Below are 14,145 nucleotides of genomic sequence, written 5' to 3' on the forward strand. Positions count from 1 at the left end.
TCCCTTTTTAAACCAGGCTGGCATCTGTCTGCCCTCTGCTGGAATTAAAGACATGCACCACTACACCTGGCAACTTGTTTTTTTAAGAGAAAAAAAAAAGCTAGAAGGGAAAAATTATTCATAGACACTGTCAAAGAAGCTTCAAATTTCCATTGTTTATTTGGAAATCTGCAATAATAATGACTATGCAACCTTTTCCTAATTTATCAAGATACTACATACCAACTTATTATGAGGCAGGATATCTCTAAGTTTTATTTAATAGATTACCATGTAAGTCAAAGAACAAAAAGCCACCTTCAGCAAAAGACAGAAATTAAGACAAGTTAATGATGAATAATGTCATTGATTTTAATGTACAATAACAAAATAGGGATGGGCACATGGGAGGCAGAGATAGGTGCAAGAATTTGAGGCCAGCCTGGTCTACAAAGAGTCCAGACCAACCAAGGCTACACAGAAAAACCCTGTCTCAAAAAAATAAAAAATAAAAATAAAAATAAAAATAAAAAAAAAAGAAAGAAGCCAAAATAATATCTAAGTAATGAGTTTTTAACAAAGAAGCATAATCCAACTGCCCTAACAGTAAAAATTTGAAAAAAAAAAAAAAAAAAAAGCAAGGTAAGCTTTGTTATGTTATCTGAAACTTGTGATGTGGCTAAGAACAGTGGCTCCGTACATTTAAGAGATAGAAAATCCCACAAAGGATAGATAGTAGGCACTTTAAACTCTCTTACAATCAAGTACTGCAGATCAAGTAAAATTTTAATTATTCAAAGGGAGTTGTGTTCCCAACCTCCACAAAGATTAGCAGCAACATACAGTCTGAGGGACAATGAAAAAGTATGCAAGGGTTACTTGAATACAAGACTAAAAATCGAGATGGTGGCACACACCTTTAATCCCAGCGCTCTGGGGGCAGAGGCAGGTGGATCTCTGTGAGTTCAAGGTCAGCCTGGTCTACAAAGTGAGTCCAGCACAGCCAAAGCTGTTACACAGAGAAATCCTGTCTCAAAAAAAAAAAGTATTTAAACTTATACTTTCACTTACAGGAAAAGATTAAGTTATTGTATAACTTATCATTAGTTGTAAATGTATGAAAATGTTTACATAAGTAGATAATCATTTGCAAGCAGTAACTGAAGTTTCACTAACCTGGTGTATTATAATGGCTATTTTTGTACCTCCATGATTTCATACTGTGATACCAACCATATTTTTCCATATTCATATAATTCTACCAATATTTAGGTTGGATTGCTTCCAAATGGTTGAAGTGATGCTAATTAAAACCATGGTCTTGGGGTTTGATCTCCATGTGGACTAGTTAGCTTCACCGTGTTCCAAGGCCACAGACTGCATTCTTACCCCTAATGGTATACATTAGATTTGTTGAAAAAACATTCACTATTTTAACTATTTTAAAGAAAATCTAGAACACATTCAAGTGTTTCTACTTCAAATGGAAAATGTACATACCCAGAAATTATGCGCCTATCACAGGTTATATATAAAAATAGAACTCTGGGGACTGCAGAGATGGCTCAGAGGTTAAGAGCACTGACTGCTCTTCCAGAAGGCCTGAGTTCAACTTGCAGCACCCACATGGCAGCTCATAACTGTCTGTAACTCCAAGATCTGACACCCATAGACATACATGAAGGTGAAACACCAATGCACATAAAATAAAAATTAATAAATTATTTTTTTAAAAAAAACAGAACTCTGAAGATCTACTAAATAAACTAAAACCTTTCCACTTTACCAAAGAAAGTTCTGCTATGTGAAGTCTTTTCTTTCTTTTATTTTTTTCCGGTTTTTTGAGACAGGGTTTCTTCTCTGTTATCTTGGCTGTCCTGGCCTCACTTTATAACCAGGCTGGCCTTCCACCTGCCTCTGCCTCCCCAGAGCTGGGATTAAAGGCGTGTATCACCAAGCCTGGCTGAAAAGTCTTTTTCAAATACATCTCAACAGCATTCAAAAATCTAAGACTTTAACATACCCTAATCATTTCAGATTCCAAAAGTCACCTAGCCTTACCCATGTTTCAAGACCCACTCATCAATAAAAGTGCATACCTAATGTCTAGCAAGAACAGCCCTTAGGCATTAAATCAATGCCTTTAATCCAAGCAAACACTTAGAAGCAGAGGAGGTAGATAATTTGTGAGTTTTATGTTAGTCTGGTCTACATAATTCCAAGACACAGGGAGATCCTGCCACACAAAACAACAACAAACAAAAGAACAGCTCTTAGGATTTGGGGGGAGGGGGGTGAGTAGCAGAGTAATTTTTTTCAGTCCCTACAATCATTCTAATGGTGTGAAAGGTATAAAAATCCTGTAATAGTTGCTCTTTGATAATCCTAGTTAAACCTAGCAGTTGGGAGGCTGAGGCAGAAGACTGCCATAAACTTGAGGCCAGCCTGGGACACAGGCAAGCCTTTGCTAGAGGGAGAGGGAAAAACGGAGGGGAGGGGGTAGGATTTTGTACTAGGGCTGGAGAGATGGCTCAGAGGTTAAGAGCACTGCCTGCTCTTCCAGAGGCCCTGAGTTCAATTCCCAGCAACCACATGGTGGCTCACAACCATCTATAATGTGATCTGGTGCCCTCTGCTGGCCTGCAGGTGTATGAGCAGCCAGCACACTATATACATAATAATAAATTAATTAATTTTAAAAAAGATTTTGTACTAAAAAAGCCGGGCATAGTGGCGCATGCCTGTAACCCCAGCACTCAGGAGGCAGAGGCAGGTAGATCACTGGGAGTTCGAGGCCAGCCTGGTCCAGGACAGCCAAGGCTACACAGAGAAACCCTGTCTCGAAAAACCAAAAAAGAAAGATAAGACCAAACAAACATTTTGTACTATAGGATGATTGTTTTCTTCCTACAAGATACACAGAACTGTTGCCCAGTCAGAGAACACACTTAAAGTTATGACAGATAGAAAAATGATCAACATCCTGTTTATTTTCTCAAGGCACTATTTCAGTTTTTTCATTAGCACTATCTCCCTTCCTCCAAGATTTTTGGAAAGCATCCCTCCGCCCACTTCATTCATTTTTAATGCCGCAGATAAACTGTATATAATGTATATCATTATCAGGGCTATCCTGATAGAGCTATTAATGTATTCATTTTCTCTGATAGGCCCAACACTGGTTGTGGTGTTCTCAGACGTAGTTAATAACACTTCTGCATTATTGGTACTACCAGTGAAGGACAGCACCTATTTCAAAAAACACCTATATTTTAAAAAAGCATTAACAGTCATTCCATTAAAAAAGAGGAGGAATTATACTTTTCATTACAAGATATGTTGCTCAATGTTATATAAGAAAAAATTAGCACATAAACCCAGTAGCAAGAAACTGGTACCAACATATCCCCAACCCACTAAAGAATCCCAAAATGTACAGATGTTTAAGCCTCAAAATGATTCAGTATTTTCACATAAACTATATATCCTCTCATGTACTTTAAAAATTATCTCTAGATTTCTTAAACTCCTAATACAGTATAAATGCTTATGAAGTAATTATACTGTATTGGTCTGCAAAATGGCCAGAAGTCTGTACAAATGCAGTACAAATACAATTTCAACCAGCCAATACTTTAGGATCAAGTTCAAATTTTGGATACAGAAAAATGTGGATTCTTTTTTTTTTCCAGAAACATTGCTTTACAAATATACTAAGTGTGTTAATTTTATAACTGCTGTAAAATGTTACACTAGCTCTTAACCACTATGCCATCTCTCCAGCCCCTGTAGATTTATCTTTAAGCTGTATTTTCATTAAGCATATCATAAGTAAGGTTTCACAGGATAATAGTTCCTTTACAGTGAATATACAATGTCTAAGTATAAAGTGAAATGAGTTAGTCAATAAAATTAGACTTATGAAGATATCTACATCCTTAATTCCAACCCGACACCCCCACCCCAGCCATTGCCTCCATATACTTTTAGTTAAGTGAGCAGGTAACTGAATCAATGATCCACAATCTAACAAAGTAGACACTAAGCTCTATTAACAGCTCCTGACCCCAGATAAACATAATATATATTATTTAGATGTACAGAATATAAATTGAGCATACTAAGTTTATTTTGTTTTTTTGTTTTTTTTTTTTCCAAGACAGGGTTTCTCTGTGTAACCTTGGCTGTCCTGGACTCACTTTGTACATGAGGCTGGCCTTGAACTCACAGTGATCCACCTGCTTCTGCCTCCAAAGTGCTGGGATTAAAGGTGCACACTACTACACCTGGCATAAATTGAGCATACTTAAAAAAAAAAAAAAACTAAAGGTTTTTGAGCACCAATATGACACTCAAGAAGTTTTGGAGTTTGGGGCTAGAGAAGGCGCAGAGGTTAAGAGCACTGGCTGCTCTTACAAAGAACCTGGGTTTAGCCAGGTGTGGGTAGCGCACACCTTTAATCCCAGCACTCAGGAGGCAGAGGCAGGCAGATCTCTATGAGTTCGAGGACAGCCTGGTCTACAAAGTGAGTCCAGGACAGCCAAGGCTACACAGAGAAACCCTGTCTTGAAAAAACAAAAAAACAAACAAAAAAAGAAAGAACCTGGATTTAATTTCTAGCACCCTTATGGTAGCTGACAATCCGATGTATCTCTAGTTCCAAAGGATCTGATGCCTTCTTCTGGCCTCATGCAGACAATTCACATACATAGAATAAGTAGGTACTGGAGTGGGAAGGACTGCTTTCTGTTTAACTTCACAGTCAGTGCAGGCAATGCGCAGATTCACAGGTAGTTCATATTCTTTCCATTGAGCAACTGTTCTCAATTTGCCCACATTCAAAGCCTTTTAATTGAAGAACTAAGCAGCCTTTGTTCCTGTGCCTTCTCATCTTCATTCTCCCTTCTTAAAATCACCTAGTAAGAAAGTATATATATACACTGTCTCATCCCACCCCGAATCAAAGCTTAATAATGCCCCATACTTTCTGCAATACTGTGCTTTACTAAAATGCAAAAAGGCTTTATAAAAGCTGCCATTTTGAGTAGTAAAGACTAGTGACTACACAGAATTTCAGAGAATTCAAAGTACAAAAGAACTGCACCTCATGGGCCGGAGAGGAGGCTCAGCAGCTAAAGGCACTGGCTGCTCTTACAAAGGTCCTGAATTCAACTCCCAGCACCCACATAGTGGCTCATAACCATCTATAATGAGATCTGGTGCCTTCTTCTGGTGTGTAGGCATATATGCAGGCAGAACATTGTGTATATATAATAAATAAAATATTTTTTTAAAACTGCACCTCACAATAGAGAACAAAAAAAAAATGTCTTTAAGGCTGTGCCTGGTGGCGCATGCCTTAAATCTCAGCACTTGGGAGGCAGAGGCAGGTGGATCACTGTGAGTTGGAGGCCAGCCTGGTCTACAAAGTTGAGTCCATGACAGTCAAGGCTACATAGAGAAATCCTGTCTTGAAAATAAAAAAAGCTTTATAGGCTAGAGAGATGGGTCAGTGATTAGAGCAGAGGCTGTTCGTCCAGAGGACTCAGGCTCAATCCCCAGCACCCACATAGCAGCTCAGAATCCCAGTTCCACGTGATCTGATGATACCCTCACACCAATACTCATAAAGAAAAAAAAATTGTTTGTTTTGTTTTTTTGAGACAGGGTTTCCCTGTATAGCCTTGGCTGTCCTGGACTCACTTTGTAGACCAGCCTGGCCTTGAACTCACAGAGACCCACCTGCCTCTGCCTCCAGAGTGCTGGGATTAAAGGTGTACACCACCACCGCCTGGCAAATTAAATTATTTTTAATGAAGTTTAAAAAAAAAAAGAAAAGAAAAAAGTTAAACAAAACATAGATATCTAGAATCCAACATAATTTTAAAAAGCTAACAATTAGTTCTGAAAAATATTTTGCTCAACTACAATCAAATAATCACATTGGTTACTATGGCAGCTAGTAGAAATAAAGTTACCACCTATTGCTTAGAGAGAACAAATTACTAGGGATGCAGTACAGGAGTAAACTGTTTGCTTAGCATGTGCAAGGGCCTGAATGCTACTCCCAATGGGGTGGGGGCTGGGGGAGAAGAACTGAGTCTGATGGGTTGTACAGGTTGTAATTCCAGCACTGGAGAGGCTGAGGCAGCAGATGCACCACAAAAATTTTTTAAAAGTAAGCAGGAATACATTTCAAGTTCAAAGTCAACCTGAGCTACAAGACAGGAAACTAACAGAAACCAACAGAGAGGGAGGAGAGAACATAAGATTGAAATCAATCAATACTTTTGTTGTTGCTTCTAATTCTGGTAAGATCTCAGAAATACTTAGTAACACCTATTAGAAAACATGACAATTCTCAAAATAACTGGCAATCTTTTTTGTGGTTACTTTTTTGTTCAGGAATTCAGAGCAAGCAAATCCTAGAGGCCAATTATATGCAAACAGTAACAAGTAATGCCTCTGGGCTGTAGAGTGCATACTCAAGTGTGCATGGGTGCAGCACCCAGACCAGCAAACCAAGTCTTGGGGAAAGCTTCTACTTACATCTCCCAATTAATCTATTTAAACCTACAAAGATTTTACTTGTACAAGTACACAACCATGCATCAGATACAATGCTGAAAGTACAAGTTAATGAAAAACTACATTTATAAAAAGGAGGCATACAAAGTAGTATCTCATTGGGGTCAAAAAAGTTTAGTCTCTTGCTAGCAGTAGTTAATGCACAGAGATAAAGTATCACTTCATCCAGTTATCTGCATAAGGATACGATCTCTCCCAAATTAAGTATTCAGCAGTCTAAATATAGCTCACGTAGATACTATAGAAAACTTAATTAATCTCTCTTCCTTCTCCTCCTACACCCTCCCCTACACACACACACACACACACACACACACACACACACACACACACACACACACAATCTCTAAAACAGGAGCTCAACTTGTCACTGTCTCCCAAGTGCTGAGACAAAGGCATAAAAGTACTGGAAGCTGTGTAGCACTCAAAGAAAATTTCTGTTGTAGTTGACACAATTCAGGCACAGTAAAAAACAGATTTCCAAATGTAAAGTTTTATTGCAACAGGTTAATTACATTTTAAAATATCTAGTTTTGGCCGGTGGTGGTGCATGTCTTTAATCCCAGCACTTAGGAGGCAGAGGCAGGCAGATCTCTGTGAGTTCCAAGACAGAGATATTACACAGAGAAACCCCGTCTCAAAAAACAAAAACCACACAAACCAAAAAAATCTAGTTTCTAAGTCAATAGTAATTAACTCTACCAAAATTTGCTTTTTAGTTGAGGCATGGTGGCACATGTCTTTACTGCTGGCACTCAGGAGGCAGAGGCAGGCAATTCCGAGTTCCAGGACAACCAGGGCCACACAGAGAAAATTCTGTCTCAAAAAAAAAATTTTAAATAAATAAATAAGCTTTTTTCTTTTTAAGTATTTAGGCCAAAGTCGCAGTAAAGATTTAATACTTTCCATTATTTTGTTTTTTAAGTCTTGCAAGAAAACGCCATACTAGTCAACAGCACTTTAAGGTTTTCATATGAACCTTAAATATTTTTAAATATAGAATTTTTTAAAAAGACAGGAAATAAGTAAATTTAAGAGAACACAGCTTTTATTTGCACTATGGTTGGGTGTAATTTGAAAAACGTGGTCCGGCCCGGTAGCACATGCCTGTAATCTCAATAATCAAGGAGGTTGAGGCAGGAGGATCTCTGTGAGTTCGAGGCCAGCCTGGTCTACAAATGCGAGTTCAGGTCAGACAATGCTACACAGAGCAACCTCGTTTCGAAAAACCGAAAAGAAAAAAAAAAGAGAAAAGAAAAAAAAATGTGAATGTATGGAATGCAAGAAAAATGTGACGATGAGAGTAAGAGGCTAAACGTCACTAACTGGTAACCCGACCCATTCAAGGATGGCCATCATCAGACATCACAGCTAGTTTTCTAAGCATCCGTGGCCGCCTCCCTTTCTCCAGCCTTTCAAACCGTGAGAGGCAGAGCCCACAGGGCAAACACTTCGCTTTCAAACTACAATCACGTCCACAACGATTTGTCAGCTACCCTGCGAGCACTCCGGGCCGCCCGCCGTTCTTCCTTTCAGCCTCTCTGATCTGTTAGCTAGGTACCACCATCTTTTTGTTCTGCCCAACCACGGCGCTTCTAAGTCTTTGGCGCAAGCCATCTATCTTCACAGATATTTTTTTTTTTCTTCACAAAGGCCAAGGACTGGGCCTCGGAGGCACTGCACGCCCGCAACTGCCACGGCAGACCCACGCACCCGAGTTTTTAAATCATCAGTGGGTCCAAAAGTCAGATGACTTGTTGCAGACGTACCCACACCTAAGCCGCCTATCCCCTCGGGGGGCCGGGGAGCGGGACCCGGGGGGGCGCCACGCCGAAACCTGTCGCCAAACGCTAGCGGGGATCCCAGGGAGACCCGGCGCGCGGGATACAAAGGGGCTGTGAACGCGGCCTTCCATGAGGAGGCGACCGTGCGCGGACAGAGACACAAAATGGAGCGGCGGGAGGAATCGGAACCCGAAGCGGCAGGGGCCGGGATGGAGGCGGCGGGCGGGCACGCGCGCGCCGGGCCAGGGCTTCCCTTTTCAGGCCGGCGGCGGCGGCGGCGGCGGCGGGGGAGGGGGCGCGGCGGCCCGTTCTCCCCGCCCCGCACACGCGGCCTAGCTCGGCGGGAAGCGCCCGCCACCGTAGCCAACAATGGGGCGTGAGGCCGCCCCGAGGAAGAGGCGAGCGGACTGGCGGGCAGGCGGGCAGGCGGGCCAGCGAGCGAGCGGGCGGGCGGGCGAGCGAGCGAGCGAGCGGGCGGCGGCGGCTGCACGGAGACTGGGCCCCGCGCTCCAGAGCCCCGCGGCCCGCAAAACGACGCGCGAGAACATGGGGTGACGGGGGGAGGGGGGGGTGGACGCCGCGCACGGCGGCGCGGCCCAGAGGTGCCAAGGGCGCACGGTCTGCAGCCGAGCCGGCTCGCGGCCCGCGGCGGCCCCGGTGAGCGTCCGGGCCGCGGCGGCGTCCGCGGCGGCGACCAGACCCTCGCGTACCTGGTTGAACTCTTCGCCCACGTCCGCGTAAATGTCTATGTGGTCCACGCCGTCCGCCATCTTCCCTCTCAGCCTCAGCCTCGGCCGCCGCCGCCGCCGCCGCCGCCTCCTCCTGCAGGTCGGCCTGCCGAGGCAGCAGCAGCGGATCTAGCGGCGGGGGCGGGGCGCTAGACGTCACTTCCGAGGGGCGGCGAGGGGCGGAGACCAGAGCGCAGCGGCCCACTGGTGCTGCTTGGGGGGACCCGGCTAGGGAGGAGCCTACGGCTCGGAGGGCGCTAACAGGTTCCTTTGTGTGCAGGGTTAAGCCGGGGTTGAGGCAGGAACGGGATTTCCTGTGCTACCCCGCCATCCCGCATGCCACTGTTCCCAGACACTGACTTTTCAAACTGCTCCTGGCACTTTTTTTTTTTTTTTTAAATATTTACCTTTTCAGTTTTTCCTACTTTTTTTTTCTTCCAAGGATCCGAGAGGTGGGAGTTACGTGTGCATAATTAAAAACAAAATGTGATGCCCAGGGCAATGTCTTGTTTCTGCTTCTTCAGACAACTGAATTTTGTGATTACCTTGAGTTATTTGTGTATTTCAAATTTGCATCTCTTATCTTTTATGTAGTTGTAAGAGTTTCACTTCTTCCCTCATCCTTCCCTCTCTCCCGCCCCCCCAACACCATCGTTGTCTTTGCTTTTTACCTCTGCAGTAGATTCTCCGGCCATCGGAGCTCGTACAACAGAGTAGGTGTATATCGTAAGTCTAGGAACTCCTGGATCCAGAATGCCGAGCTAGAAGGGAAATTAAAAAGATGTCCTTAAATCCAAACATCCCATTTTACAGATGAGAGAACTAAGACCTAATAAGACATGAGTGATTTTGGTTTTTTTGAGACAGGGTTTCTCTATGTTATCTTGGCCATCCTGGATTCGCTTTGTAGACCAGGCTGGCCTCGAACTCACAGCGATCCACCCGCCTCTGCCTGGCGAGTGCTGGGATTAAAGGCATGCGTCACCACACCCGTCAGGACGTAAATGATTTAACAGGGGTTAAAGGTGGCTCGTAAAGCTGCACACCTTTTGACACTGGTTCATGATTCAGAGCTCTCTCTCCACTCCCAAGGGCCTTCCCCATTTCTTTCCTTTCCATTTAAAAACTCAACAGGTCTAGTGATGTTGCTCAGCAGGTAAAGATCCTGGCAGAGAAGGTTGATAAATTCAGTCCCTGGCACTCTCAAAGAGAAAAGAGAGAACTAAATCCTGTTAAGTAGTCCTCTGATCTAGTCAGGACCTCTGACTACTTTCACTTCCATCCCCACCCGTGCGAACAAATAAACATTTATAAAAAAAAAAAAAAAAAAAAAAGCACCGGTTGTAGACTGGTCTTGTTATGGCTTTGTAAAAGCTTACACGGAAAATAGTTTGATAATCTGGATACTCACTGCTTTAGAAAAAAAGAATTGTTTTATATGTAGAGGTGTTTTGCCTGCATATAGTCTGTGCACCAACGAGTGTGCAGCGCCCTGGCAGAGTGCAAAAAGGACTGGCGTCAGAGGATTTTGAGCCACGATGTGCTTTTTGGGAATCAGGTCCTGGTCCCTGAAAGAGAATCCTGTCCTCTTGGCCACAGATGTGACTTGTGATGGCCACCACTGTTGAAAAATCTTAGACTCGCTCCGAGGAGTGGTGGCGCACCTCTGGTTCCAGTAGTCGGGAGGCAGAGGCAGGTGGATTTCTAGGAGTTCTAGACCAGCCTAGCAACAGCGAGTTCTAGGCCAGCAGAGGGTACCCGAGCTCTTCTGCTCCTCTGCAGCTCACACACTGTCTTAGGAATGTTTCCCTGTCTCGAGAAAAAAAAAAAAAAAAAAGCAGGGCGTGCTAGCACACGCCTTTAATCCCAGCACTCAGGAGGCAGAGGCAGGTGGATCTCTGTGAGTTCCAGGCTAGCCTGGTCTACATAGCTAGTTCCAGAACAGCCAGGGCTCCAAACAGAAACCCTGTCTCCCCTCCGTTTTTTTGTGTGTGTTTTGGTTTGGGTTTGGTTTTGGTTTTCGAGACAGGATTCTCCATGTGTGTCCCTGGCTGTCCTGGACTCACCTTGTAGACCAGGCTGGCCTCAAACTCACAGAGATCTACCTGCCTCTGCCTCCCAAGTGCTGGGATTAAAAGCATGCGCCACCACTGTTCGGCCAAAATTTTTTTAATGTAACTTCATACTACATTTTTACTTGACAATTTTCAAATTTGGAAATATTCGTGAAAATGAAAAAGGAAAGATATAATAACCAGCACTTATTTTTATGTTTACTTATTTGTTTATTTTGTGTATGTGTGTTGTTGTTAATTTACCAGTATGGCCTAATAATGTTTATTACCAGGCCTATAATTATTACGGCAGTATAACCTGCTAGCAATCAATCAAGACACAGACACCTGTTATATTTTAAAATAGCCTTAGTTAACCTGGGGCAGGGCAAATAGTAATTCCCTAAACTACTTCTCATAGTGGGACAGGTATGGGATACCTGCCCCAATTCCATGCCATCTGCTTCTAGTAATTTCTATCAAGCTACCTCCCATCCATAATCCCAAAGACTTGCTAATGTTCTTCATCTGGGCCAAATCTCCATCCACGCCGGCCATGTGCTTCTCTTCCATCTAACCCATGGTGGCCGCCTTCTCCTCTCTTCCTCTGGTCTCTCTCCTTCCCAAGATTCTCTCTGTCTCCCCAAGCCCAGGAACCTTAGACACACCTATCCCATTTGCCCTGCCCAGGTGTGAAGGCCTTTTATTAATTAGCATCAAAATACATCAGACCAACGTATGTGTGTGTGAGTGTGCTTGTGTGAGGACCTGTCCGTAGACAGATGGAAGTTGGGGGGCCGCTGTGGGAGTCATTTCTCTCCTTTCACTGGGTGGATGGTTGGGGTCAAACTTAGGGAAAGGCTGCCAACAGACGCCTTTACATACTGAGCATCATGGCTCTCATTGTCCATCTAGCATTTGTTTAGTACCCTTCTCTATACCTACCTTGTTGTTAGCTAAAGATTGGGAACTTGGGTTTTTCCTGACTCAATTCTAACTACCCAAATAACCCTTTCTTTTCTTTTTTCGTTCTTTTTGTTTGGTTGGGGTTTTTTTAATTTTTTGTTGTTGTTGTTGGTTTGTTTTTGGTTTTGTTTTGAGACAGGGTCTCTCTGTGTTAGCCTTGGCTGTCCTGGACTCACTTTGTAGACCAGGCTGGCCTCAAACTCACAGCGATCCACCTGCCTCTCCAGTGCTGGCATTAAAGGCGTACACCACCATTCCCAGCTGTTCCATTTACTTTTTCTGTTGCTGTAATAAAACACTCTACCAAAAGCAATTTACAGAGGAAAGGGTGTATAAGTCAAGGTTCTCTAGAGTAACAAAACTGTAGGTTGGCTCTCTTTTTATATATGGGATTTGTTAGAATGACTTATAGGGTGCGGTCCAAAATAACCAATGATGGTTTTCTATGAATGGAAGGTCCAGGAATCCAGTGCAGTCCACGAGGCTGGATGGTCTTCAGTATGTGCTAGAACCCTGAAGAAGCGCATTCTAATGTGAAGGAGCAGACTTGCTAGTGAGGTGAGGGCAGGCAGGCAAAGAACACAGCTTCCTCTTCCATTCTTATTTATATAGGCTTACAGCAGAAGTTATGGCCCAGAGGAGAGGCCTCAAAAAAAAATCATGCATGGTGATTTAGCCAGGCATGGTGGCCAAGGCTTTAATCCCAGCACTCGGGAGGCAGAGGCAAGCGGATCTCTGTGAGTTCGAGGCCAGCCTGGTCTGCAAAGTGAGTCCAGGACAGCCAAGGCTACACAGAGAAACCCTGTCTCAAAAAACAAAAACAAACAAACAAACAAACAAACAAAAAACCATAGAAGTGGATCTTCCCCACTTCAGATTAGACCAAGATTTCCTTGCAGGTGTGCCCTGCCATTCTGAGGTTTTCGTTGATTCCATCTGTAGTCAAGTTGACAAACAAGAATAGTCATCACAAATGGTTGGTTTGTATTACACTTTCAGGTCACGGCACATCATTGGGGGATGTCAAGGCAGGAACTCAACACAGGATCTTGCAGCAGAAGCTATGGAGGGATGCCGCTTACTGGCTTCCTCACAGGCTTATACTCAGCTAGCTTTTTTTGTTTGTTTTTATACAGGCCAAGTCCACCTGCCTACGGATGGTGTCTCCCAAAGCAGGCTTGACCCTCACACATTATTCATCATTAAAACAGTCTCTCGCAGACCTAGCCACAGACCAATCTTAGTAGGCCACTCCTCAATTAAGGGTCCCTTTTTTCAAGTAACTCTGGTTTGTGTGAAGTTGACAAAAACTAGCCAGCCCAAGGCCTACCAAAGTACTGTAGAAAGTCAGAAGGCAGTTGGAAAGGTGGCACGGCTAGTCTGTGATGCATCTGCCTATTTCCAAGGCTACAAGGGAGCTTTCTGTCCTTTTTCATCCATGTGACCACACCACAGTAGCAACCTCAGTTCCAGGGTTCACATAATCACTGAGCAAAGAAAACAGGCAGCTGTCTTAGTTCCAATTACAAATCTAAGGAGAAAGCAACTAATTGCCTCATTAAAAATTAGCATATATTCATTTTTTTTTAAAAACCAAGATATTTGATTATGACATTTTCATACAAAATATCATATGCTTTAGTCATTTTCACACATTCCCTGTTAGCCTCTCTTGTACAGTCCTTCCTCCTTCTGATGATCCCAATTAGTCTCCTTTCTATTTTAGTGCCCTTTAAAAAAAATCTGGATTCCTCCAGGCATGGTGGTGCACGCTTTAAATCCCAGCACTTGGGAGGCAGAGAGAGGTGGATCGTCACTGTGAGTTCAAGGCCAGCCTGGTCTACAAAGCAAGTCCAGGACAGCCAAGGCTACACAGAGAAACCCTGTCTTGAAAAACCTTTTTGGTTCTACATATGATATGAGCAAAACTAGAAGATTTGCCTTTATAAATCTGGCTTTAAAAAAAAAATTAATATGACACCTGTTGGAGGACGGTCTGATGTATTTTGATGCTAACTACTGTTTGCTGTCTCTGTGACTCACCTT

The 14,145-nt window shown here is 43.4% G+C and overlaps 1 protein-coding gene across 6 annotated transcripts in view; it reads right to left on the minus strand.

Moving 5' to 3' along the window:
- CPSF6 (cleavage and polyadenylation specific factor 6) overlaps positions 1-9,220 on the minus strand; it is a 33,681-nt gene extending 24,461 nt beyond the window's left edge. For all 6 annotated transcript variants that reach the window (XR_014775091.1, XM_084759864.1, XM_084759863.1 and 3 more), the window contains exon 1: positions 9,062-9,220. Coding sequence is in view for 5 of the 6 variants with exons in the window: in XM_084759864.1 (XP_084615990.1) it covers positions 9,062-9,121 (60 nt within the window). In the remaining variant the exon portion in view is untranslated. The remainder of the gene's footprint in view (positions 1-9,061) is intronic.
- Between the last annotated feature and the right edge of the window lie 4,925 nt (positions 9,221-14,145).

This window comes from Acomys minous (genome assembly GCF_964271855.1).
Source record: "Acomys minous genome assembly, chromosome: 15".
Lineage (NCBI taxonomy): Eukaryota > Metazoa > Chordata > Mammalia > Rodentia > Muridae > Acomys > Acomys minous.